Here is a 27,630-nt window from a genome sequence, read left to right on the forward strand (position 1 = left end):
TGTGAGCCACCACACTCGGCCTTCTTTTACCTTTTCTTGGTCGAGAAACCAAGTACTGGCTCTTCCTGCTCCTCAGCCATGCCTCACCTATGTCTAGTTGATTTCTACACTTTTGAAAGGGCACTGGAAAAAATAAAAATCCATCCTAGCCTTATTATTTGGTATCTCTGCAATTTTGAGAATGTTACTACTTTCCTTTGTCCTCAAATTAATCTCTGTAAATTATGATAGTTGAACCAAACATGATTAAAATATAGTGGTTAAGAGTGGTTAAGAGTGTGGTCTCCCTAACAAGACCCCTTTGTCTTTTAATCCCTGCTCCACTATTCAATAGCTGTGTGATCTTGGGCAAGTCACTTCTCTATCCCCCAGTAACCTCATATATAAAATGGGAATAACAGTAGTACCTATCTCACTGGGTTGTTTTGAAGATTGAGTCAATATATAGGAAATACTAGGAATAGTGCCTGGTACATAGTAAACACTACATTTTAGCTCCTATTAATCATAATGATTTTTGTGATTGTTTGCTCTCTCAATTCCATTCTGTCACTTTGTAATGCTACTATCAAGAGTATTTCATTACCCGGCCCCTTGTCTCCATCATCACTGTTATTACCCTATTATTGATCAGGATTAAATTAGTTATTAAATGTAAAATACTTAGAATAATCCCTGGCACTTAGTAAGTAGTCTGTAAGTGTTATCTCGTTATTGTTATTATTTTCACATTGATGACGTCTCAAGTCATATCCTTTCCTTGTCCTTACTTGTCCTCTGCCTTTAATCTCTCATGCCGTCCAGATGGGTCTTTCTGGAGCCCTGTTCAGATAGTGTTGTTTCTGTTTTGAGGCCTTTGGTACCTAAAAGGGGCGGAGGGGGGAACCCAGTGTCGTTTTATAGTGATATCAGATGACTAACCAGGACCAACTGAAAAAATAGCATTGATGAAAGAGGTAAACTTGAATTTTGAAGCAGTGAAATTTTGTTTTAGTGATTTAAGGGCATTGCTTACTAAAATAGAATCAATTTTTATAGAAAGAAAAGTTGTACTGATGTTCAAATTCAAGTTGACTTGCTACAGAACTAAACCTACAGTTTTACCTGAAAAACTCATCAGTTCAGTTAAAATAGAAGGTGAGGAGGAAAGGTCAGAAAGGTTTTGAGTTTTTTGTGTTACGAAAAATGTATTCATCCATGTTAAGACGATGAAACAATTTTAACATTGTTAGTAATTTTTATAAACCGTTCTCATTTGTTCATTTCAAAATTTTAAGCCTCTTTTTATAATTCAAATGAAAATAGCTTCATTTCTGTATTTTCAAAATAACACTGTTAGCTTTTTGTTAGAAAAATAATAAGAAGCCTTATCTAATTTCTTAAACTTGTTTTGGGTTCATTTGCATGACCTGCTTTTTAACCCTTTGCTAATCTTCAGCTATTTCATATTTTAAATATTTTAGAGTATCTTTGAGAAAAGTATTTTTCTCCAAAAAAACTGCTTTGGATTTTGTTTTTTGTTTTTTGTTTTTTTTAATACTGATAGCCACATAATGCCATTTCACCACAGTTTTAGTTCTCAGGTGATTTTTTAAAATCAGATATTTATGTATATTTTTTAAAACTTTACTGTAGGAAATGGCAGAGTGAGAGTTAATGTGTTACATGGAGGGAAGAACAGTCCATTGGGGGTTAAATTGCAGAGTCTAATGGAATAATAACTGGTAGCACCATCTGCTGGCCTACTTCCGCAGAAGGAGTCAGTATTTTTAACGACATCTCTAATATTCATGCTGATGCATTTTGATGCTTTGTGCATTCATTTCTTTCTGTGCTTTGTTGGAATCTGGCTATCTGCTTACAGCTATTGAGGAAACTCAGCTTTTTAGGAGTGTTTACAGCCTTTTTCATGTCTAAATAGAATGAACAGTAGATATAAACTTGCTAAGGCAGAAATGTGTTGATAAATCAAAATGTGTATTTGTGGAGGGTTGTGCATCTCTTGGTTGCAGCTTGCTAAATAGGCCATTTAGGAATCTTCTTTCAATGCTTTTTTCTTGAGCACTGCCTGGGGTGGTGAAAAAGCAGAGGGCAAGCCTTTGTCTGACGCCAAAAATGTCTTCAGTGAAGAGGCCAAGAGGAAGGGTAAGTGAAAGCCTGAATGAGTGGGAGGAGGAGGGGTTCTTTGGGCTAAAAGGCTAATGGGATTGAATAACCTTCCTTATTACTGGCTGCTGCTACGGGAGTCGTACTGCATCGCCATCTTGAGCTTGTTGCTGTTTTCTCGAGTCTTGGTTATTTGTTATAGCCTGTAGGCCTTAAGGTGGCATTTTAGAGAGCAATTCTAAACCCTCCTTCCTTTCCCAGTGCTGCAGCACTGCTATGAAACCTTTGATGAGGCAGGTATAGAAAAAATATCCAGTGAAGCACACTGGAATCAGCATGAAAATGTGTTTGGAAATTCCTGATGGTTTTTTCCTTTGCTATAGTCAGAGGCATGTTTACGGGTAAGAACATAACAAAACTGTGATCTAAGTATATGTGGATGAATGCGTGTTTGAAGAGGAAATTCTTTTTAAAATGCTCTTGATCTGCTTCCTGTGATATTGCTAAATATTAATAATTTTAATGTAAAACTATAAAACTTGTTTCTTTCCCAAATTGCTTGAGCAAAATAATTATGATATAGAAAAAGAAAAATAATTTTCACATTTAACTCTTTCATGGGAAAACTAAAACTTTCTCTAATTTTAAGTATGAGAATGTCTTTACTAACTAGCTATGTTGCTGCATTTAAATATTAAATGAGTTCAGGTTCTAGTCATAAAGCAGAGGCTTTATTTTTCTAAAAGTCATAATAAACTGTGTGGAGTAATTCTAAATTAAAATTATTTAAAAATTTATTAATGTTCAGAATTTTGGAGGGAAGAGGATAGAAAAGACTTTTATTCCAAATACACAGACTCTTTATGGGATAAAATTTGAATCAACTATCTTTACAGGACAAAACTTGAATCAACTAACCAAGAATGCTATGAAAATACCAATGAATCTATATTATTATTCTTTAACCTTCATTTTTAAAAGTAGCAATTGAGCTGTTTATATCTGTACTAATTTCTTGATAAGCAAGATGTTTTAATTTAAATTTGTTTGTAGCTCTCACATATTTGCTAATGTAATTTTACCTTTGTGACAGTTGTTTTAGATATACTTTGGTATATTCTATTAAAAATATTTTTATTTCTCTAGCCTCCATCTTCCAAGAAGAGCGATGGTTCTGGGACATATACTAAGTTGCAGAATACCCAGGTGAGAGTCATGTCTGAGAAGAAGCAGAGAAAAAAGGTGGAATCAGAAAGCAAGCAAGAAAAGGCTAATCGTATAATATCAGAGGCCATAGCAAAAGCAAAGGAGCGTGGGGAACGCAATATTCCACGAGTAATGAGCCCTGAAAACTTTCCTAGTGCTTCAGTTGAAGGAAAAGAGGAAAAGAAAGGTAGAAGGATGAAATCCAAGCCAAAGGACAAAGACAGCAAAAAAACAAAAACGTGTTCTAAGTTAAAAGAGAAGACAAAAATTGGGTAAGTTGGTTAAGAAATAAATTTAATCCTTTCAATGTTTTGTTAAAGTTCTACCTGTCTAACCATCTACTTTTGATTTGAGTATATTTACTCCCATATTTGAGGTTTAAATTGTTGTCTACCATGTGTGCTTTATTTCCCTGCCGAATGAATTAGATAATATTTCAGGATCTCCCAAATTTTATGGTTCTATGAATGTAGAATGTAGCTTTTTGTATGTTAATATTATTAAAAGGGACTTAAAGTAGTAAAATATTTCAGCATATGAATCAGGAAAAGAATAAAAAAGAACAAAATGAAATCCATATTGCTGTGCCAGTTTCATATTCACTTTCTTTACAGAGCATGCATTGTAATTCTTTATAAGATTCTTTATCTCTTGGTTGTACTTGTGCCTCACTGAGCACCTCATAGTTTGGAAACATGAAATGTAATATTTTCTTAGAAAACCACAACTTTGGACTGAATGAAATGGCAAAAAAAAAAAAAAAAAAAAAAAACTAATACCATATAAATCAACAATAAGTACCGGCCAGTTCTTACTGATTTACTTCCATACAGTCTGATTTACTTTATGTAATAAAGAGGCCAGGTGAGGATTAATGCTCCAAGAGAATTATAAGGACAAAGAATTGCTCTAGGAGGATACATTAATCCTATGTAATTTTTTACTGCTTATCCGAAACATTTTCAAAAGATAAAATACAGTAAATGTTATAATTTGCTTTATAGATGTATTTGCTTAGCATGCAAGGTAAGCATAACTAAGCCAACATAGTTTAGAATTGTTTTTTCAGGACTAGTTGTTTTTGAGGACTTTATGTGGAAATTTTATATAAAGTGGTCAATCTGATTTTTCTCTTTTTACTAAAAAGTCCACAATAAAGAATGTCTTTATTGTGAAAATCTTCATTTGCTCAGAAATTGTTGACATGTTATATAGATATTTAGAACTAATGCAATTTTATAAACCAAATGAATTGTTAGCATTTTGAATGCAACCACCAAATTATTTAGTTTAGTCCTTATGTCATTTAGGTCCAAACTATTAAATAATATGGGCTCTCTTGTTATAATAATTTAATAATAATATTGATTTTGCATTTTATTTGCAGACAGCTAAAATGAAATTTGAAAGATTTCTACTCATTTTATTTTTTTTAGAGGTTCTAGGTATGAAAGTAACTTATTTTTCCAAAGCTCTGCCCAGTTTTAATTCAGGAAATCCCATATTTAGTCTTTTGCTGCACTAAAATTTAATATAATTAAGGGTTTTCAGTTTTAACTTGTTCAGAGATCTAGACAGAGTAGAGTACTATTTGGAAGAGTAACGTTTTGAAAAGCAATGCATAAAATGAGGAAATTGGTTTGATAAACTGCAAAAGTTATACTAACTGTTACTTGCTTCAAACTTGGGAAGGAACAGCTAAAGGCAAAAGATACCAGAAGTAAATCTAGTTTAAGAAAAAATATTGTCCATAAGAGAAAACTAGAAATAATTAAATTAGAGAAAAACACAGATTTTTAGAAAAGTGAATTAATATGGTAAGGGGAGTAGTAACACTGAAGCGGAGTACTGACTCGTTTTGTGATATCTGTATTTTTGTTAGAAGTAGTTAAATTATTCATAGTAAATTATTTTAATATTGCACAACATTGATCAATTCCTTTTTCTAGAGGTAGCAAATTCTAGAAAACAAAATAGATAAGAATTGTACTAGAAATGATCTTTTTTCTGTTTTGGCTAAATACATGGTAAAATATTGAGTAGTTGCTAGAAAAGAAAAATTGTTGAAAATATAGGCCTTTATGATAGAGGAATTTATAAGTCCCAGGCAGATAAGTAGAATTGAAGTTTGTGTATGTATTAAGCTGTTAGAGTAAAACTATCTTAATCATTTATATCAAAGACAAAAATCATTGTCATGTTGGAGGAAAAGGCATAGTTGGAATAAATGAAATTCATATACAGTCCAGAATTCCAGTATTAGCCAATTGAAATATTTCATTACTGTGCCTTCCAATAAGCCACTATACTTTGTAATTTTGAATTTGGTGAGTTTTAAATTTTTGGGTGAAGAATCATTCAAGTAAAATTCAGTTGCATCATTTCAACTAGCACCATTTTATATTAAACATCTCATTTAAAATTTTTTATTTTTCTATTAGGAAAATTGGGCTGTTCCTAATATCAAATTATTGCTATTAGTTAATTTGGAAAGCAGTGCTACTTAACAAACAACAGTGTAAAATATAAATTTTAAAAGTAATGGCTGGACGCATCGGCTCACGCCTGTAATCCCAGCACTTTGGGAGGCCGAGGCGGGCAGATCACGAGGTCAGGAGATCGAGACCATCCTGGCTAACACGGTGAAACCCCGTCTCTACTAAAAATACAAAAACAAAACAAAAAAATAAAAAATAAAAATACAAAAAACAAAATTAGCCAGGCTTGGTGGCAGACACCTGTAGTCCCAGCTACTCGGGAGACTGAGGCAGGAGAATGACTTGAACCCGGGAGGCGGAGCTTGCAGTGAGCCTAGATCGCACCACTGCACTCCAGCCTGGGTGACAGAGCGAGATTCGGTCTCAAAAAAAAAAAAAAAAAAAAAAATTTTTTTTTAAGTAACTAAATTTGTAAACAATAATTTATGGTTGATGTCATCAGGATTGGTGTTTATTTATCCATATATGTGATTTGATGTAATCTAGGAAGACTAATCTGAAGAAAAGCAATACTGCCCCTGCTGTTAATGTGCTTGAAACCTTTTTGTTGTCACTTTTATAGATTAACTTTTTTTCCAATGCAAATAATAGAATGTTCTTTTCAGAGCACTTTCTTAGAGTCTCATTTCATTTTTACAATTCTGTGAGTTAGACCGGGCATGCAGTGTGATAATGGGGTTAAATTCTTTGGCTCTGGAGTCGGTTGCATTTGTTCAGATTCTAGTTTTATCACTTACAAGCAGTGTAATCCTGTACAAAAAGCTAACATCCTCATGCTTTGGTTCCTCCTCTGTAAAATGGGGATAGGATAGTACTTGCCTCATAGTGTTATTTTGAGGACTAAATCAGTTAATAGCATATAAAATAGTACCTAGAATATGCTTAGTGTTCAGTAAATGTTAGTCATTATTGTTTTCTGAAAACAAATAGCATAGCTATTTAAGGAAGAAGCCAAGGCCAGGAGCCACACCCCTTCCTTCAAGCCCATACTCATTCAGCTACCTCAGTTCTCTCCATTAAGGCTCTGTTCCTAAATAAGATCAGCTTAAAAATTAGGCAGGAAAACACAGTTGCTACTTGTTCAGGGGAATAATAGATTAACTTATTAATGGCTATTTTGGCATGACCATGCCTCTGTTGATCAGGTTAGCTAAAGTAGCATTTAGGATAGATAAATATAGTTTGAAATGTGCCTGGAGTTTGAGGGAGTTGCTCGTGATTATGTGGAAGGGTGTGAGTTGAAATGGCAGGTGCAAAATGAAGGGTGAGGTAGGCCTGGAAGACTTTTATCTGCTTAGGTGTTTTTTGTGATCTTGGCAGTCAGGTTCTGAAAGCTGCCTTTCATACAAAATAGTGAGTATCCTTCAGTAATAGTAGGTACATAATAGATGCTCCATGAATGGAATGGGATGAATTTTATGGGATGGATGGATGGATGGATGGATGGAAAGAAGGTTAAATATTAAATGACACCAAAGGATTGAACTTGATCTGTTAAATTGAAAATAGAAATGGAGGCTACTCCATTCATAAACCATAGAGATATAACTAATAGTTTAGTAATAGTAGAGAGTTAGGATGAATTTACTGATTTATTTTAGAATCTAAGACTTCCAGTAGAATTTTCTTATGGCCCTGTTTGGTTTTAGATTATGGAATGGGATTTCACATGATTTAATAGAAGTATTTTTAAACCTATGATTTATTACTTTGACATTTAAATTATGTTTCCATGTTGTCGTCAGTTGAAATTTACTTCTGTTATAGATTATCTGGCTGACATAACTAGAATGCTTTTGGTTACTTAAAAATGTTCTCATAGCCCTGTAAATTTAATCAATTATTGTCCTTTATGATTAAACTCTTTTCCTTTTTGTATTAACCATAATTATCCTTTGTATGTGTTACAGGAATATTAGTTGTCAGGTACTACAAATAGCTTTTAGTTAAAACAGAACATGTCTAAATTTGGAGATACTTAGCAGACTCTAGTAGGAATTAAGTGTAAGTCATGTTATGAAGAAAAACAATAAAACATTAATTTAGATCTCAAAATGATATTGTGTCTGTGTTTGTAATCTTTTGAACCTCCAAGAAGGAGGAAAATAACATTTATTAATTATGTGCTATCATATATATATACACATACATGTATAGGTGTGTATTTTTAACAAAAGTAGCATGTATGTCCACATGTATGTCTTTACAGAGACGTTCTTACCTATATAATAAAATCTAAGGGAAAAATAAGATGAACAAAATCTGAGGGAAAAATAAGACGTATCATTAGAAATTGTCACTTCATAGTTCTTGTTAATAAAGTGACATATGAGGCCCTGCTTGCAAGCTTTCCAAATTAATAGGAATTTTGAAATAATATGTGCTCAAATTAAATATATATGTCTTGTTTATTGGTGTATGATAAACCAAAGAGTTGTCAAAATGCATGGTATAAATTTATTATGAATTTTTTATTATTAGGCATACCATTAGTAGTCTCCGTGTAAGTTCTACAGTCTTTTTAAAGCCAATCTGATAAAATGTTTTGCGGATTTTACTGCTTGCATGTAAATTACAAAACTTAGTAAAAATCTGAAACATCTTTATCCTCAGAAAGAGTTGATATGTATGTAACTTATTATGAATTTCAAATAAGATTTGCAGTTTCATTTTTAAGAATGGTACCTTTATATAAATCATGCCTTACTAGCATGTACCATATTTTATTGAATCTAAAGTGTCACTGATTATAAAACAGACACACCATTAATTTTATGTGTCAGTAGAACACAAGTATTGCCAGTTAAAACTATAGCATGTCATTGATTATTAAATGATTCCTGATTGCAGAGATGTTAATATGTAAAAAACTATATATATCTTTTTATTTTTTCTTTTTTTGAGACGGAGTCTTGCTCTGTCGCCCTGGCTGGAGTGCAGTGGCGCATCTCTGCTCACTGCAAGCTCCGCCTCCCGGGATTCACGCCATTCTCCTGCCTCGGCCTCCCGCGTAGCTGGGACTACAGGCGCTCACCACCAAGCCCGGCTAATTTTTTTGTATTTTTTTAGTAGATACGGGGTTTCACCATGTTAGCCAGGATGGTCTCAATCTGCTGACCTCGTGATTCACCCTCATCGGCCTCCCAAAGTGCTGGGATTACAGGCATGAGCCACGGGCCCAGCCAACAATGCGTATCTTCTAAGAATTCAACTGTGCAGATAAATGTATTGGCTGATTAATACTTAGCTAACAACTTGGATCCTTATTTCTTACTTACATTAAATACCTCAGTAAATGCAGCCTTTCTGAAAAAGGATGTCCAGCTTTAAACAGGAAGTAATAGTCCAAGTTCCCAAAAGCGTATAAAGGATTACAGTTTTAACTCCCTTTTAAAACTTGCTTGTTTTTCTAAGATGAGTTTAAGCTTTGGGTCTTGAGTTGAACTTTAAATGGGCATCATTTCACTGAGTTAAGAGAGTGTGTGTGTGTGTCTGTGTGTGTGTGTGTGTGTGTATGTGTTTTGAGTTTATATTTGAGGACTTAAGCCTCAGTACCTTTCACTGGGCTTGCAAACAAAAAATAATGTGACACTGTATTTTTGCCTTTTTTCTTCTCTTATGATGAATTGGATGTATTAATTACAACAAATGGTCTAATTGGGTAAGATTCATTGTTTGTCCAATTATTGCAATGAGAGAATCAACAGGGGGCAATTACAGATTGATGCAGTATAGAACACAGCTTGGTGCACAGCAAGTACTACTAACACTTGGGCAGGATTGAAATAAGTGCATAAATTACATCTGAAAATCAAATATAGGCATATTAAGTATAAACATTGTGGTTTTCTGCTGCCTATACTTATCAAATGAATTTACATTTCAAATTCATACTTTAGTTTGAAATTGCCCTTTGCTGTCAGAAACAACCCATGTTTTGATATTTCGGTTTTTTCCTTGCCTGAGTGTATCTGTTGCTACATTTTGCTAACATTGATAACATCCTTTTAATGTTTTTAAGAACAAAATTTGCATAAAGCTTTTTATTGTTAATTTATTCTGTATCACGTTGTTGCTTTTCTTTGGGGATATTTCTCCTTAAACTAGCAAACTATCAGTTTATTTGAAGCGTGTATTTATAATGAAATTTTATTTTAGAATTAATGTAGTAAACTCTTTGTAATCCATGATGGAAGAATGGAGTGCTCTATAGCAATTGGGTATTTTGCTTAACTGATTTTATTTTTTCTACTACTGAAACATCTGATTTCCTTCAGATAGCATTTATGGCTATCTGTTGTCATTGTGTAGATAATAGATATTTCTGGTTTTATGAAAGTCAGGTAAATTTTAATATTTAAAATTTACTAAAAGATAATATAGTTTCATATTTCTCTTTAGAGAGTCACTAAGTTTATTGATATTAAACATCTGTTGAGTGGTTGCAGTATATGTGTCATTTTATTTCAAAATCAATAAGATATGTTGGAAAACATAATCTAGGAATAAGGGGATCATCTTTTGGAACTGAACACTGCCTGTCTGTATGGTGGGACCAATACCTACCTGCCTTGCCTATCTCAGAGTTTTTCTCAGAATCAACTGAGGTACTGTAGGCAAAAGCACTTTACAATTTTAAGTGTTCTATAAATATAAAATAGTTGTATCACCCTGAATATTTGTTCCTAGAGTTTTCTATACTAATTTTTACTCTCTGAGCCAGTGGTTCCCAAAGTTAGTAGAGCACCAGAACTCTTGGGGAATATTTTTAAAGTCATATTGGAGTCCCTGTTTCTAGATCAGAATCCTGGGTTTGGGACCCACAAAACTGTTTGGGTTATTTTTGTCTTACTTTTATTTTGAAGTAATGTCAGAAGTACAAAAATAAGTCAGAGTTCCCTTAAGCTCTTCACTCACCTTTCTCAAATGTTAACATCTTATGAACCTAGCACAATTATCAATACCAGGAAATAAACATTTTAATAATCCTATTAACTAATCTGCAGACCTCATGCAAGTTTTGTGAGTTCCCTTTTTTTGTTGGCCAGGATCCAATTCAGGATCCTACATTTACTTTTGTTGTCATATCTCCTTAGTTTCCTTCAATTTAGGATAACTCCTCAGACTTTTTTCTTCTATGAGGTTTTCATTTTTGTAACATACTGGCCAGTTATTTTGTAGAATGTACATCAATTTGAGTTTGTTGGGCATTTTCTCATAAAGAATCTGTATTTTATTTTATTTTTGAGACAAGAGTCTTGCTCTGTCACCCAAGCTGGAGTACAGTGGCGCGCATCTTGGCTTACAGCAACCTCCGCCTCTCAGGTTCAAGCGGTTTTCCTGCCTCAGCCTCCCAAGTAGCTGGGATCACAGACACGTGCTATCACACCTAGCTGATTTTTGTATTTTTAGTAGAGATGGGGTTTCACCATGTTGGCCAGGCTGGTCTTGAAATCCTGACCTCAGGTGATCCTTTCTCCTCGGCTTCCAGAAGTGCTGGGACTACAGGCGTGAGCCACCACGCCTGTCTAGAATCTGTATTTTAAATAGCTTTCACTAAGCTTTCCCCAAATGTTTAGGCACTGCTGATCTAATACCAGCCTAATTAATTATGCCTCTTTATAATATTACCTAGATGCCATTTTAGAATCTGTAATAAATTGGTAAGATTTATAGTTTTCAAGGTTCATTGTAAATAACCCTATTTCTAAAATCTCTCTCTCTAGATAGATAGATCATTTTCTGTAAAAAAAATTTATAATATTTTAGAAATAGGGTTTTACTTTGTTTACCAGCTTGGCCTAGAACTCCTAGGCTCAAGTCTCCTCCCACTTCAGTCTACCAAGTAGCTAGAACTATGGGGTACATACTTATACTCTTTTCTTTCTTTCTTTCTTTTTTATTAACTCAGGATTACTGGGTTTTTTAAATCTAATTTTAAAATGCCACCTGAATTAACCCAGAATTATATCAGCCAAAAATGATTTCAGAATTGACTTTTTTCCTATCATGGATATGTACCCTTTTTAAATAGAAAAGGCATGTGTAATGTTTTGGACTTAGAAGGTTTAGTAGGGAAATACTATATATCTGAAATATCTCTTACAAAGTTAGAACCTGAAAACGATTTTTGCATGAGTTGTTAAAAATGACTAATGAATTCATGATACTATTCCAGACATGTAGAACAATGTTCAAGAATAATACAGAATATATGGAATATAAAGTGAAAGTTGCTTTTTTGTTTTTAAGTAAAATTTTCAAATAATTAGTATAACAAAAGGCTTATCTAAGGTGTGATGGGAAACATTTTTATAAGGGCAAGTGTTTAAGATTTATTTGGTGATTAGTATTTATTTATTAGTATTTTCTAGAGATTTAGGTAATATTTATCTATAAAAATAATGTTTAAGCAGCTTGGTCCTTTGTCCTTAGAAAATCTTCATTTAATCCCCTTATGCTATTGTAAAAGAATAGCGGAACCAGATCATAGTCATTTGTAAATTTTTTTTTTTTTTTTTTTTTTGAGATGGAGTCTTGCTCAGTCGCCCAGGCTGGAGTGCAATGGCCGGATCTCAGCTCACAGCAAGCTCTGCCTCCCGGGTTTATGCCATTCTCCTGCCTCAGCCTCCCAAGTAGCTGGGACTACAGGCGCCTACCACCTCGCCCGGCTAGTTTTTTGTATTTTTTAGTAGAGACGGGGTTTCACTATGTTAGCCAGGATGGTCTTGATCTCCCGACCTCGTGATCCGCCCGTCTCGGCCTCCCAAAGTGCTGGGATTACAGTCATTTGTAAATTTTAAAAAATATTTAAATATCTCTGCCTCTCATTTCATTGAAGGTTTTCTTCATTGGGATTTGAGTCTTTAAGCAGCCCCATAAGATAATGCATCAGAATGTGCATTCACATAATTCATTTAGCTTACCAAACATTGAAAAAATACCTTTTTAAGCAATATATGAAGGGTATTAATAGCCCATGATTTCCATTTCGTGGGAGATTGTTATTTAAACAACTACACCCTCTGTGTGTTGTTCTCATCTACAAACTAGTTGAAAGTACACACTTAAGTTGGAGATTGATAGCAAGTAGGAGAAAGTATCAAATATGTGTTTTTACTACCCAGTTTTATTTAGTATTGTCCCTTACTTTGCCATTAAAAATCATCTGCACCAGTGCCTTAGGATGTAGCAAATATTCACAAGCAAAGTGATGGATACCTTTAGGAGGAGGTTCTCACTGGGAGAGGCATGAGAGGGGGCTTCTGGGAAGCTAATGTCTTGTTTCTTGATCTGAAGCTGGCTACACAGATATTTTCTGTTTGAGAAAATTGATTGAGCAGGACTCTTACGTGTGCACTTTTCTGACTTTGCATTACACTTTAATATTAGTAGACTTGCACTAATAGGTTTACGGAAAATGAGAGATTGGATTGGAGGCATATTGAAGTTGTAATACCTATGAGATACCCATATGTATATGTCTAATAAGCAATTAGTTATGTGAACGTGAAGCTCGGGGAAAAGATCTGAACTAGAGATAAGAGATTTGAGGATCTTTAACTTCTAGTTGGTGGTTAAGAATAGATTAAATGAAATCTCTCAGGGACAGACAGTATGTAGAGAAGGAAGGCGGCTGAAGACAGAACTGAAGACAGAGAAACCAAAGTTTAACAGGCTGGCAGAGAAGAATGGTCAATGACTAAATCCTACGGAAAACTAACATTCAAGGTGTAGATGCAGGAAGAAGAGCCAAAATTTAGTAAAAGCAAGTTTAGTGAGAACTAGAAGACTCTCATGTCAGGGAGCCAGGAAGGGGGCCAAAAGGAAACAGTTACACATTAAGACTTAGTTACAGGTTAGGATTTTTTTTTAAAGTTCCGTTGGATTTGTATTTTAAAAGTCTTTTGAGTCCTTAAGCATTAGGAGTTTAGGCTTTGGAGTGAGGCATACTTAGTTTCTGTCTCTATTCTTACTATTTATGTGACTTTGAGTAAGTTATTTAACTTCTCTAAGCCTCAATTTCCTCTTATAAAATAATAGTACTTCCCTTTTAAAGTTATATGAACATCAAGTGAGAGAATGCATGTAAAGTCAGCACAGAGGCTGACTCATAGTAAACACTGAATAAATGGAAGCTATGAATATTAAAAGTAGTTGTAAGAGTTGAGATTATAGTGGGTTGAGGAATGAAACGGAAATGACTCTTTTGAGAGCTATGGATACAAAGGAGGAAGAACAAGATCATATGGAATCTAACAGTAAATATAGCCTCAAGGGAGATTTTTATTTTAGGAAAGGAACTAGAGCAGGAAAAGGAACTAGAACAGAGAGGAAATAAACAGTGAAAGTGGTGAGAGGGAATGATGTGTAACTATGGTTGGTTCCTTAATGTTCCTTCAGAATATCTTTATATTTCTTCTGATTTCCTGCTTCCAACATAAGCAGTTTTTCTTACTGTTATTTACTTTCTTCACATACTCAGAAGAGTGCAGGTGAGACACCAAGTAAGAATTACCATTATTCTGTTGAATGTGGTAATCATACCAATACAAGAATAATATAGGGAGAAAGCATTCTATAACTTTTTCTCGCCTCAAGTCTAGTCATCCAGTCAATAACCAAGTCCTGTTGGTTCTGCTTCCACAATAAAAAATTATGTCTTTATTTACCTCTTCATCCACATTCCCACAACCCTAGATTACACTCTTTATCTCTCCCCTGAATTGTCATTTGCCTTATCACTGGTTTCCCTGCCTTGCATTTCACTTGCTTGTCGTCACATTACCCCCTTGCTTATAATTCTTATGTCTTCCAAATGCTTTTTTTATTTATTCAAAATAACTCACTGCCTGTTCATTAAACATTTGTTGCCAGTGATGAACAAGACAGATTCCTTTTAAATTCTTGCTCTCAAGAGCTTAAAAGATGCCCTTAAAATGTGAACTCTTTGTATGTCATACAATGCCTTCTGTGATCTTCACGCTTTCTGCTTATCCAGCTGTCTGCCACCTCCTTCTGGGGTACTCTGTGTATTCCTGTCATGCTATTACCATTGCATGTTTTCCTCTTCTGTGGTATCTGTCTACCTGGATTGTACTCTACCACTTTCACTACCTGTTAAACTTCTTTTCATCATATCAAATGTTATCTTTTCTGTTTACAGAAAAGGGGCTTTAGCCCCCTTTACTCTTCAATAACCGTGAGCACTTCTTCGTGTTGACCTTGCATCCTGTGCTAACCCCCACTTTGGCATTTTAGCTGTGATCATAGTCTAACTATGACACTTTAAGGTTAGGAACTGTGTCACTATATTTTCAAATCCTAGAGCCTAGGAAAGTGTTTGGCATAGAATATTTAGAAGTCGTTAGCATTAGTTGAGAAATTACTATACAATTTCAAGACTGTGCTGAAAGCTAGTATGCATTATGCCACTTAATTCTCAGCAACAGTGGATGTAGTTATGATGATATCCCTATTTTCCAGGCAAGGAAACTAAGGCTAAAAGAGATCAAGTAATTTGCCCAATGTCTCACAGATAAGTACATGATGGAGTCAGGGTTTAAATCTTGACCCTGTGTTTTCGAAGTGCATGCTCTTAACCTCCAAATTCTCCCACATTAATAAATAATTGTTGAAAGAATTCTGATATCTTTTTGATAAATCATATCTGAAAGTATTTGGGAGATTTTCCATTTTTATTTTACAGATATTTAAAATAGTACGTTGCTGATTAATAATTACCGTGATTTAAAATCATGCCCCTGCATATGTTGAAGCAGATAAGTAAATGTGAGAGTGATGTATTTATACCTCTCATCAAGACAGAAAAAAACCACTTTCATTTTAGGTAGCTCCATCTGATGTGTGTATGAGTAAATATCAATATATATATAAATATACATATATAAAGATATACTGACACACACATGCTATGGGAATATAAAAAATAATACTTCTTATGCTTAGGAACATGTAGTACAGATAAGCCTTAACAAAAATTAAAGAATTAAAGAACAACTAATTGTTAAAGTACCTTAAGTAATTGTCTTTCTCCTGTAGAGTAGAAGGAAGTAGAGGCTTTTAACAAATAGGGGGATTCAAGGATAATAAGTGGATTTGAATTTAATAAGAGAAAAAAATCTATCATTCCAAATCTGCAAGATAATAAATACAGTTGTATCACCTCACATTTTTCCTATGAAAAGTATAGTCTTAAGCCTAAAAAACATTTAAATAAGACTTGACTGCCTTTTTTTTTTACCCACTAAATTTATTTATTTGTTTGTTTGTTTGCTTGCTTGCTTATTTATTCATTGAGATGGAGTTTTGCTCTTGTTGCCAGGCTGGAGTGCAATGGCGCAATCTTGGCTCACTGCAACCTCCGCCTCCTGGGCTCAAGCAATTCTCCTGCCTCAGCCTCCCAGGTAGCTGGGATTACAGACGCCCGCCACCACACCAGGCTAATTTTTGTATTTTTAGTAGAGACAGGTTTCACCATGTTGGCCAGGCTGGTCTCGAACTCCTGACCTTTTCCCACCTTCCTCGGCCTCCCAAAGTGCTGGGATTACAACGCATGAGCCACTGCGCCTAGCCTACTTGACTGCCTTTCTGTGTTTAGAAGTGCATTAATTGTACTTTTAAGTACATTAATTATACTTCCAAACGTATAATTGGATGGTGTTTGTTCCATTAGAATAGAGTTTATGTTTTGAAAATGTCAACATGGATTTCAGGATAATTATCATCCTTGGTTGGACATGCAAGTGATACAAAGTGGAAGAAAGTTTATCATGACAATCTTAATTTAATCAAATTTAGGAAAATTCAAAGAATTCTTACTTTCCTTTTCCTCTTGAAACAGCAAACTCATTATTACTTTGGGTAAGAAACAAAAAAGAAAGAATGAGTCTTCAGATGAAATATCTGATGCAGAACAGATGCCACAGCATACATTAAAAGATCAAGACTCTCAAGTGAGTATTATAATTTTTTCTGGAAATGAAACACTGTTAGAATGATTTAGTTAGCATAATATTGCCTTATAGATATTTACATTTTAGTTTAGAAGTATAAATACATTTTGTAGTATGGTAGAAGTTGTAAGGTAGCATTATTACAATATGTCCTGGTAATATTACCATAGAATATTAGATGTGGGAGGAAACTAACATATCCTCTCCAAACCCCCATTTTTCAGATAATGAAACTGAAGCCCAGAGAGGTTAAGTAACAATACAAAGTCCTTGATGGCTTTTAGCATGGAGGAGTATTTAATGATGTTATCCTGTGCTTATAGAATTCTTTTGAATGAACATGATGGACATAGTAATTTTTTAAATCACATACAAACGACAGAGCAAATGGATTGAATCATTCCTAGAAATAATTCCTTTGGTCTGTTTCTGTGAAGAAAAGATAACTGACTATATTAAAAATCCCCTAACGTAGACGGAAGAAATACTATGCATTTTGCCTTCTTTTTTTTTTTTTTTTTTTTTTTTTTTCTGAATAGGTGGATATTCAAAATTACCCTGTGAAGTTAAAATTATATGTAGTGAAGGTCATAATAATTCAGGCCACCCTCTGATCTCTAATAATTAAAGTATGACTGTAGGCCGTAGGGGTGGTGGCAGTTGTGAATTATGGGGCCAGAAAGCCCCTGAATGGCCTTTCTTCTTCCTTATGCAGCTTCTTATCCAATGGGAGAGTAGTGGCTCAAGGCTCCTGGGCTGCTGCAAGAGTTGAGGTAAGGGCAGTGACTGAAGCTCCTAATATTACATGGCCTGGCTTTTTCATCATATGTTATCCTTAACTTAGGCAAACTTATATTTAACTTATTCCATATGATTACATTTAGTTTAATTTTTGCTGAAATAATGCTGGCCATTTTTCCGTTATGTAATTTCCAAACAATGAAATGGTAGGCAGGGTCAACATGAACATTTCTTCCATGTTTTTCACTGTAGTATTAGGTTGTTTTGACAGGTGTATTGCTTTAATGCACACACAAAAAATGGTGAAGGTAAAAATATTTTCTAATAGTTATAAATCTATATTATTGATATATTTGAATGTGTAATTAAATAAATGATGGAAAAATCCATGTAGCTTTCAACCATGTTGGAAACTAATTAAGGTTTGGAATCAGAAATCTAAAAATGTGATTTGGTATTTAATTTTGTTACTTTTAATCTTAATAAAGAATATTACAGTTGTCCAACTATATTTAGAGACCTAAATTACAAAGAAAAATGCCCCTGCAACAGATTATACTATTAGGACTATTATAGGAAACAAATGCAATGTTAAAATAATGAAGTACTATATTAGTCATTTAAAACATGCTTCTGACCTCCTATGTGAAGTGCTATGGACTGATCTGTTGAAGCCTTTAAGACTTAAGAAGCTAAAAATAAGAAATTAGAAGGGACAATTTATCAAGATTTCCAATTGTGCTTTAAAAAACATGGAGAAAGAAAGCCAGAAAAAGCACATGCCAAAAATGTAGACGTCAGATTCATTTTTATGTTTTTAAACTAGTAGCGACGTTGTATGGCAGGTAATGATAATTGGTGAGAATGATACCTTATTTGGCTTTACCTAATTAATGTGTAACTATATCCTCTAGTGGAGTATAATTTATGGTAAAATCTTCTATAATCTCATAATTCATAGACTTTTAAATTAATCTATTAGACAAAGTCTTTGTAGGATGAGGGAACAGTTTACAATAAGTAACCTTCATTCTATCCGAGTGCACTTTTGTGAGCTTGAAAGAGTCTTTGAGGTCACTCACTTGCTATTTACTAAAAACTAAGTGAGTTGTCTCTAAGTACTAATAGATATCTAAATGACCAGAAAGGAAACTAATACTGAAAACATCTAACAGAATTTTCTAAAAATGTACTGAACTGTTCTCAAATTTCATTACTTAAAAGTCACGCCTAATGAGACATTGATAATATGTCACAGTTGTTTATTAATTAAAACTATTCTTGAACGTTAAGATCTATATGCTGCCCATAATAGAATTCTAAATATTCTTTTAGCCTAGTGTTAGTAATCCATAGAATTCACCCCTCCCAGAGAATAGTAAGTAATTCATATCCTTTTCAAAATAGGATGAAGGAAAATTGGGTTTCTATTAGTCCTTTAATTAGGATTTTTATATGTCACCAGGCTGTGTTACTTTGAGGTTTGAAATGTCAATGTCTTCATGGTCAAAAAACATTTGACCCATCCTAATGAGGCATGGTGTTATGTAGTACATTTGACTGACCATATGAGTGCCTTTCTTTCTCTCAGTATTTTACTACTCACAAGAGAAAGGGGCAGAGGCATGAATGCATGCATATAGTTTGTCACCACACTGTAACAGTGACTCAGCTATTTTCGTCATGGCTATGAAGGTAAATTAAAGACCTGCCAAATAGAAGACAAGCAGAAACCAAAAGAACTTACAGTTTACTTTGCTGGTTCCATTTTTTGGAAGTGTTATGAAGTTACTAAATATATAGAAGAAACTGGACTAGAAAAAAGAAGAGAGAGATTTGCCAAATGTTAAGCAATTGAACAGTTGGTTGAGATGCCACTACCCCCATGAAATGTCTCTACCCCATGAGATTACAAGGGAAATTTAAAACATAAATCTAAGTCATTTGGGATTTTGAAACCAACCTGAGTTTTTATCTTTATTGTGGAAACACTAAAAGAGATGTAACTTTGTTTTTGTTTTTTAAGTTCTCCTTGAAATATAAAACTTTTGAAAAAATATTAGATATTTAGGGAGGTAAGTAAAGCCATGTATATATGATTCCAGATTTAAAATTACTTAGATTATTTAAAAATTATCTTACTACATGTAATACCTTGTAAAATGCTTAATTTTGTGTGATGATAGTGATGTTTTTTATATTTAAGGAAAGCTACTAAAGTTAGTGAAACTGTTTCTTCTTTCATTCACAATTATTTGGTAGATTTAACGATTTCTTATTTTGTGCATTTCTTCTTAAATATTTTATGTTATTCTGCTTTAAACACAGTTTCACGTGTTTTGGCAAATACTATTGAATTTATTCTTCTAGATTTATACCCCCAATTCTATACCCAGTTTTCATCTGATACACTTTTTACGTTTTGGACTAAAACTGTGAAATTATTAATAGTTTAAATATTTATTGCCCAAGGTATGAAATAGTTAAATAAAACAGATACCTTTTTATTCTTAACAGTTTCTAAAGATAAGTAATGTAGTAATGAAGGTATTACTAATAAAATATATTTTGCCCAACCTGTGAAATAATTTTTTTAAAAAAGAGGGATCTCTTTATTCTTAATGATTTCCAAATTAACATAATAAAAGTATTACTAATATTTGTTGTTTGAAATTGTAGAAAATAGAACTGTAGGAAGATTGTAAGCCTGTGGCAAATGGAAAATTATAATCTTCCTCTAATTAAAAACAAAACAGGAAAAGATGAGCATTGAGTGTCATGTTGAAAATTTAATATACAAAACTGCCAACTCTAGGGGTAATTATTTTTAAAAACTTCTCTTCAAAATAAATTATATAAATCTGATCCTTGTGGTTCGTTACAGAAAAGAAGATCAAATCGACAAATTAAAAGAAAAAAATACGCAGAAGATGTAGAAGGGAAGCAATCTGAAGAAGAGGTTAAAGGTTCTATGAAAATAAAAAAGAATTCAGCTCCTTTACCTGGTGAACAGCCTTTACAATTGTTTGTGGTAAGCATATTTGGAATTATGACTGCGAAACGTTTTAAACCAACATAAATTCTATAAGGTACTTGTATTGTTTTTCCTTCTAAAAATTGCTCCAACTTAATCCTTCTGGATTCCATATTATTAGTTAATTGAGTCATTCAAATTAGAAACCTAGGAATTCATCCTCTCTTCGTTTTCCTTTGCCTCTTCATCCAGGTTGTCACTACACTTTCTGCCTCCTAAATATATGTTCTTGAAATTCTATCTTTTCTGCAGAATATTTCTAAATTATAAGTCTAATCACATTGTTTTTCTACTGAAAACTCCTCTAATAGTTTCCTGAACCTTACAAAAATAACGATGCCTTTTTAGCAGTGTATAAACCCCTTCGTCTGGATTTTCTGGCGTTGTCTCCTGCTACTTCTCCATAAGCACTCACTCCTCTGTTTTATGAACACATTTGCCTGAATGCCATATGTACTTCCCTCGTCTATAATTTTTTAAGTCTCCCTTATATGCATTATGAGCCAACCGCTCAGTCACTAGCTGAGTACCTTGGGAAAGTACTTATTTAACTATGCCTAAATTTCCTAATCTGTAAAATGGAAATGATAATAATGAAGATAAAAGATTTAATTAATATATGTAAAATGCTTAGAATAATGACTAGCACATTAAAAAGCAAAATATGTTTGCTACAGAGATAATGCAGGTGATGAAAAGGACAATAACTATATTTTTTTCATTTTTGTATTTCTAACATGTAACATAGTGTCTGGCACATATGCTGTATAAATATTTGTTGAATTATAGTATGTTCATCAACATACAAAGTGGCAACTAAAAGATCTTTCAAAATGTGTTGTCATTATTTCTTTCCTCCCTCCCATAGGAGAATCCGAGTGAAGAAGATGCTGCAATTGTAGACAAAATTCTATCTTCTAGAATTGTAAAAAAGGAAGTAAGTACTGGTACATTACATTTTACACTTCACATTCTGTGGCCTGTTTAAAAGAGTCACCATTACTGATTTTCTTTTCTTAGATATCACCTGGAGTGATGATTGATACAGAAGAATTTTTTGTAAAATACAAGAATTAGTAAGTATTTGAGTTAGAAAAATAAAAGAAAGATGTTGATTTACATATAAATTACTTTATTTAATAAATTAAAATTATGATTTTCATTTTATCCACATTTTTATGGTAATTTTTATCATTTATACTTGTATAAATCAAGAATCATTAAAAAGTGAAAAGGGCTCATTTGAAAACCTTTCATGTTAAAATTGAATGATTTGGCTAGGCAGGGTGGCTCACACCTGTAATCCCAGCACTTTGGGAGGCCAAGGTGGGCGGATCACAAGGTGAAGAGATTGAGACCATCCTGGCCAACATGATGAAACCTCATCTCTACTAAAAATACAAAACATTACCCGGACATGGTGATGCGTACCTGTAGTCCCAGCTACTCAGTAAGAGGCTGAGGCAGGAGAATCACTTGAACCCGGGAAGCGGAGATTGCTGTGAGCCGAGATCACGCCACTGTACTCCAGCCTGGCGCCAGAGCGAGACTCTATCTCAGAAAAAAAAAAAGAAAATTTTGTTTATTTTCCAGAATATGTTAATTATTAACATCAAAATGCAAGAATCTTTATAAAATATGCTTTTATAATTTATGGACAGCATTCATTGTATTGTTGAACTTTTCAGCTTTTATTGTTTTTATAAAAGACATTTCTAATCTACCTATAGTCCCAGCTATTCTGGAGGTTGATACAGGAGGATCTCTTAAGCCTAGGAGTCTGAAGCCAGCCTGGGCAACTTAGTGAGACTCCCATCTCTTTAAAAACAAATTTTTTTTTCCTGATCTTTAGGTTTTTATGTCAGATGTACACAATGAGATGATTTGACCTTAAAGTTTTAAATTTTAATTTTGGATGTAGGGTCAGTTAACTCATAAGAGTTGCTAACTGGGGAAAAATCACTTACTCTTCTTTTTATGTATTTTCCAACTTTTCTTTGTACCTCCATGAAAGCGTTTTAAATCACATTAGTTTCAAAACAAGTTAGCTTTCTGATCACAACAAAACTGTTATAGGGAAGAAAATAATAGATAAATCACATCTTGCGATTAGACTTTTGATCATTTTACTATTCTGTTGCTATATGGCAAATTGTATACCTTTAGACTATGACCTCCTTAGCATATAGTGATCACAATTACTTTATTTTAGAAATGATATGAATTCTTTTAAAGTTAAATGATGAACTACCTATTTGTAAAGCTGAAGAATTATAATAGTTTACATTGGATGTTATTTAAAATACATCTTAAAATGGTTATCTGTATCATTCTAATATATTATTTTTATAAAAATTTTAGCTCCTATCTTCACTGTGAGTGGGCCACAGAAGAGCAGCTTTTGAAAGATAAAAGGATCCAGCAGAAAATCAAACGATTCAAATTGAGACAAGCACAAAGAGCACACTTTTTTGCAGATGTAAGAAAAAAATAAATAAGACTACTATGTGTTGGTCTCTGAACACATGTAGCATTATTTATCAAAAATTACACATTATTTTAATTCTTAGACTTCCAGTGTTGATATCTGAATACAAATGCAACCTACATACAGTATTTTTCTATTCTTAAAATTAGGTTGGAAATGTTTGAAACAAGAACACTGATAATTCGGAATGGTAGATCATGCTTGTATTTTTTAACTAGCATGTATTTCAATACTTAGAGTTGAATGTGAGTATGGTAATATTACCAAGAATATATCAGCAAAGTTATTCAAGTAGAGGAAGTGATAATCTAGCAAGTAAATGGAAAATAAGATTTTTCAGTACATGAAATATATTGCATATTTTCTATACCAGCTTCATGTATGTGAACAGAACCTCACTGGAAAAATTTACCTGTATAGGCCTGACTAAATGGTCTGATGTTCTTTCCTGGTCCAGATTTTCTAGTAGACTTCTTTTAGAGCAGCTTTAAGTTCTTAATTTGAGAATTTTAAAAACATTTTCTTCTAAACAAAATAGTCACAAAAATAGTACAATGAATTCCCACATTTATTTTAACTAGATTTCCAAAATGATAACATTTTACCATGTTTGCTTTATCATTTGTATTCATTCTCTCTGTCTCTCTGTCTCTCTCTCTATCTCTGTCATACACACATGTCTTTTTCTAAACCATTTTAACATTGCAGACACTTTAGTATATGTTTCCTAAAAACAACTATATTTTCTTTCATAAAAATAGTAGAACTAACATCGATATAGTACTATTATCTCATCCACAGACCGTATACATATTTCACTAATTGTTCCACCAGTGTTTTTATAACAAAAAGTGTGTGTGTGTGTGTATTTTTATCTGGTCCAGAATCTAATCCAGCAGCACATGTTACATTTAGTTGTAATATCTCTTTTAGTCAGTCTCTCTTTGTTTTTCATTTCTTGGATATTTTTAAAGAGTACAGCTCATTAATTTTGTAGAATGCCCCTCAATTTGGGGTTGTATGAGTTTCCTCATGATCCAGGTTAGGCATTTTTTAAAAGAACACCATAGAATTGATGCTCTGTTCTTCTAGTGAATGATATAAGATGGTACATGATACCTCTCTACCCCAGTACTGGTGGTTAATCACTAGATTAAGGTGGTATCTGCCAGATGTCTTCACTACATAATTACTATTATTCCATTTGTAATTAATTTCACATCAAAAATGTGGGCTGGGTATGGTGGCTTATGCCAGAAATCCCAACACTTTGGGAGGTCAAGGTGGGAGGATCACTTGAGGCCAAGAGTTTGAGACCAGCCTGGCCAACATATGAGACCTCCACCTCTATTTAAAAAAAAAAAAAAAAAAAAATTATTCTAATGACCTGTCAGTTTGTGAATGCTGGGAGGTCCTCCCATTGCCTTGAATATCTCATTTATTCACTGTGATCTAGAAATTCCTAATAAGCTGAAGATTTTAGAATTAATTAATAATCATTAAATTTTCATTAAGACTAATTAGGGGAGAGTCAGTGAAGAATTTTAAGTAAAGGAACGATATATAAGATTTATATTTGAGAAAGATTACTCTGGGGACATTGTGAAAAACAGATTAAAGGGAGGTGAGACAGTAGTTGGGGTTATTTGTAAAGGTTCAAGTATGAAGTGAGGATGAGGAAGAAGGAACCAATCTCAGAGTTAAAAGTAGAATCTGTACAAATTGGTTACTTACTAGATGTAGAGGGTAAAGAGAAAGAAGGAATCTAAAATGACTTCTTCATTTCTGACTTGTGTCACTGAGCGTGGGCTATGTAGAGGAAGCTCTGTTACCATTAACCAGTTAGATAATGCAGGAGGAGGTATGGGTTGAAAAGTAACTGAGTGCAAATGAGTTTGAGATACCTCAGTCAAGTTTACAGTCAGCTCAATAAGTGGGTCTTGAGCACAAGAACCATCAGGTAAAGATAAAGCCTGTGTGAGACAACTGAGAAATGAGCATACAGTGGGATGCATCTTCAACTCTTGCAACCTAAGGAAAAGAGTAAAGGAAAGGTATAGAGCCTGCTTTCAGGAATTTTTTAAAGCACGTATCTTCTAGAGTACCTTATTTTTTAATATTATTTGATTGGTTTTATTATTTATAACATTATTCATGATATCCTAGCTATCATTTGAAAATGAAAATGGAAGAATTCCATTTATTGGACATTTAATTGAAATCAAACTTACAAGGTCTGTAGTGAAGTGCTGGTAAATTTGTCCTTTTATCATTCCACTTCTTTGTCCGATGTCAATTAAGTTACCTTTTAATTTTAGATGGAAGAAGAACCATTTAATCCAGACTACGTTGAAGTAGACAGAGTGTTAGAAGTCTCTTTTTGTGAAGATAAGGATACTGGTGAGGTAAATATTTGGTAAAAATATTTTTTAAGTAAGAAAAATCTGAAACTTTCCACGTATTAAGACCTAGTACTTTATTCTCTGTTTAAACTATTTCTTACTAGTGTCTTTTTCAAAATGGTAAAATGAAAAAATTTTTTTACAGCCTGTTATTTACTACTTAGTAAAATGGTGCTCATTGCCATATGAAGATAGTACTTGGGAACTGAAAGAAGATGTAGATCTTGCCAAAATAGAAGAGTTTGAACAACTGCAAGCTTCAAGGCCTGACACAAGATGTTTGGTAAGAATCTGTTTTAGACAGCCTTATGAAATCTTAGCACTTGTTTATGTAAGTTAACAATATTGCTAATAATTATGTAATGTTTTACTTTCGTTTCTTTTTTTTTTTTTTTTTTTTTTTGAGACGGAGTCTCGCTCTGTTGCCCAGGCTGGAGTGCAGTGGCGCAATCTCGGCTCACTGCAAGCTCCGCCTCCCGGGTTTACGCCATTCTCCTGCCTCAGCCTCCCGAGTAGCTGGGACTACAGGCGCCCGCCATCTTGCCCGGCTAGTTTTTTGTATTTTTTAGTAGAGACGGGGTTTCACCGTGTAGGCCAGGATGGTCTCGATCTCCTGACCTCGTGATCCACCCGTCTCGGCCTCCCAAAGTGCTGGGATTACAGGCTTGAGCCACCGCGCCCGGCCTACTTTCATTTCTTTTAAACAGGCTTGTTACTATGTGAGTCTAGTTTTGGGAGCCAAAGCTAAAGGGGGAGTTTATATGTGAAGAGACAGGAGCAGATTCCTTTTTGATTAGCACAAAAGTGAGGAAAGCTGCCCTGATAAACATGGAGATGTGACGTAAGAGAAGGAAATGAATTAAATATTCCATAGAAGAGATCATATTGTTTTATAATAACTATTTTCTGATCTTCCTAATATTTTCTGGTCTTCTTACTTTATTTTCCAGTAATGCCCATAGGCTGTTAACAAAAGCATATCAGTTTACCCCCATTCCTTTTACCTTCTAAATGCTGTTCGTTGAACCAGAAAACAGAAGCATCACCTAATTCAGAGAGGAGTGGGTCAAGGAATGTTGTAAAAGAAAGATTTTCTTTTGGGGTGGGGACTATGCCTTCGTGGTAACATTAAGCCTCATTGAATAAGCTATGTCTTTAGATCAGTGATTCTCAGTCACAGGTGCATATCAGAATCTCTTCTGGAGCTTTTCAAAAATTAGAGATGCCTTAGATATATGTTATAGACCTTGGTAAAGGGGGCTCAGCCAATAGAATTAATCCCCTTAATTAATGTAAAATTGATGACAACAAGGCTAGTCTGTCATGGTTAAATAGGAGATTTTGTTTTGTTTTCTTTTCTTTTCTTTTTGCCAGTATATTGCTGTTGAATAAAATAGCATGTAAGTCATGTAAAGTATTTTGAGATTCTGTAAATGAAATTTTTCCCTGACCCAAACTAATGAATCATTAATGGTGATTGGATTGCTGAAAAGAAGCTGCGCAGAATATGATCTAATGCAGAAATTATTTTAAGCAGCAATTAAAATATATGTTAATTATTTTAATGCTCATTGGCTACCACTTAAAAAATGTTTTCTTTAGCAAACACCTGTATTAAGTAGCAGCAGAGCTTCAATAACCAGTCCTGTTCTCTGTATACTGATAGCCCTGTTTTGTTTTCCATTTACAATTACCATACACTTACCTGATGTTTTAAGAAAAACTCTCCTGAACTGTGTTTTTCCTGTGCTCTCAGGGTAACACAACAATCAACACAAAAGACTTCTGTGACCCCAAAATATGTGGGAAATTCTTCTGACCAGCAAGCAGTCAGTTCTGCAGTGGACGCCAGCTGGCTGTCCTCTAATTCAGTTCTACCTAGCTCTAATTCATCATCTACCCAGATATAGCATCAGATCCCACATCTTGAGGGTTCAGTCCCACAAGACTGCCCCCTCCTTTCCACCAGTCACAAGTCCAGGGGCCTTCAGAACTTCTCACGGACTGGCTTCAAGTTAGGGTTCCCATTACCCACCACTTTGGGTTTGATTAATTTGCTAGAGCAGCTCGCAGCAGTCAGGAAGACATTCAAGTTTTACCGGTTTATTCCTAAGGATATTTTAAAGGATACAAACAAACAGCCGGAGGAAGAGAGACATAGGGCGAGGTCTGAGTGCAG

General features: G+C 34.0%; 1 protein-coding gene across 15 annotated transcripts in view; it reads left to right on the forward strand.

Moving 5' to 3' along the window:
• CHD9 (chromodomain helicase DNA binding protein 9) overlaps positions 1 to 27,630 on the forward strand; it is a 281,390-nt gene that overhangs the window by 156,101 nt on the left and 97,659 nt on the right. For 9 of the 15 annotated variants that reach the window (XM_033218386.1, XM_033218390.1, XM_033218389.1 and 6 more), the window contains exons 3-10: positions 3,253 to 3,584; positions 16,675 to 16,786; positions 20,412 to 20,558; positions 21,430 to 21,498; positions 21,582 to 21,637; positions 22,923 to 23,040; positions 25,368 to 25,454; positions 25,597 to 25,734. In XM_033218386.1, coding sequence (XP_033074277.1) covers positions 3,253 to 3,584; positions 16,675 to 16,786; positions 20,412 to 20,558; positions 21,430 to 21,498; positions 21,582 to 21,637; positions 22,923 to 23,040; positions 25,368 to 25,454; positions 25,597 to 25,734 — 1,059 coding nt within the window. Of the gene's footprint in view, positions 1 to 1,719; positions 2,146 to 2,234; positions 2,508 to 3,252; positions 3,585 to 16,674; positions 16,791 to 17,539; positions 17,560 to 20,411; positions 20,559 to 21,429; positions 21,499 to 21,581; positions 21,638 to 22,922; positions 23,041 to 25,367; positions 25,455 to 25,596; positions 25,735 to 27,630 lie in introns of those variants that run through there. The other 6 variants (XM_033218393.1, XM_033218394.1, XM_033218395.1 and 3 more) reach the window with 6 other exon arrangements.

The sequence above is a fragment of the Trachypithecus francoisi genome, unplaced genomic scaffold, assembly GCF_009764315.1.
Source record: "Trachypithecus francoisi isolate TF-2019V2 unplaced genomic scaffold, Tfra_2.0 Lachesis_group10, whole genome shotgun sequence".
In the NCBI taxonomy this organism is placed as follows: Eukaryota; Metazoa; Chordata; class Mammalia; order Primates; family Cercopithecidae; genus Trachypithecus; species Trachypithecus francoisi.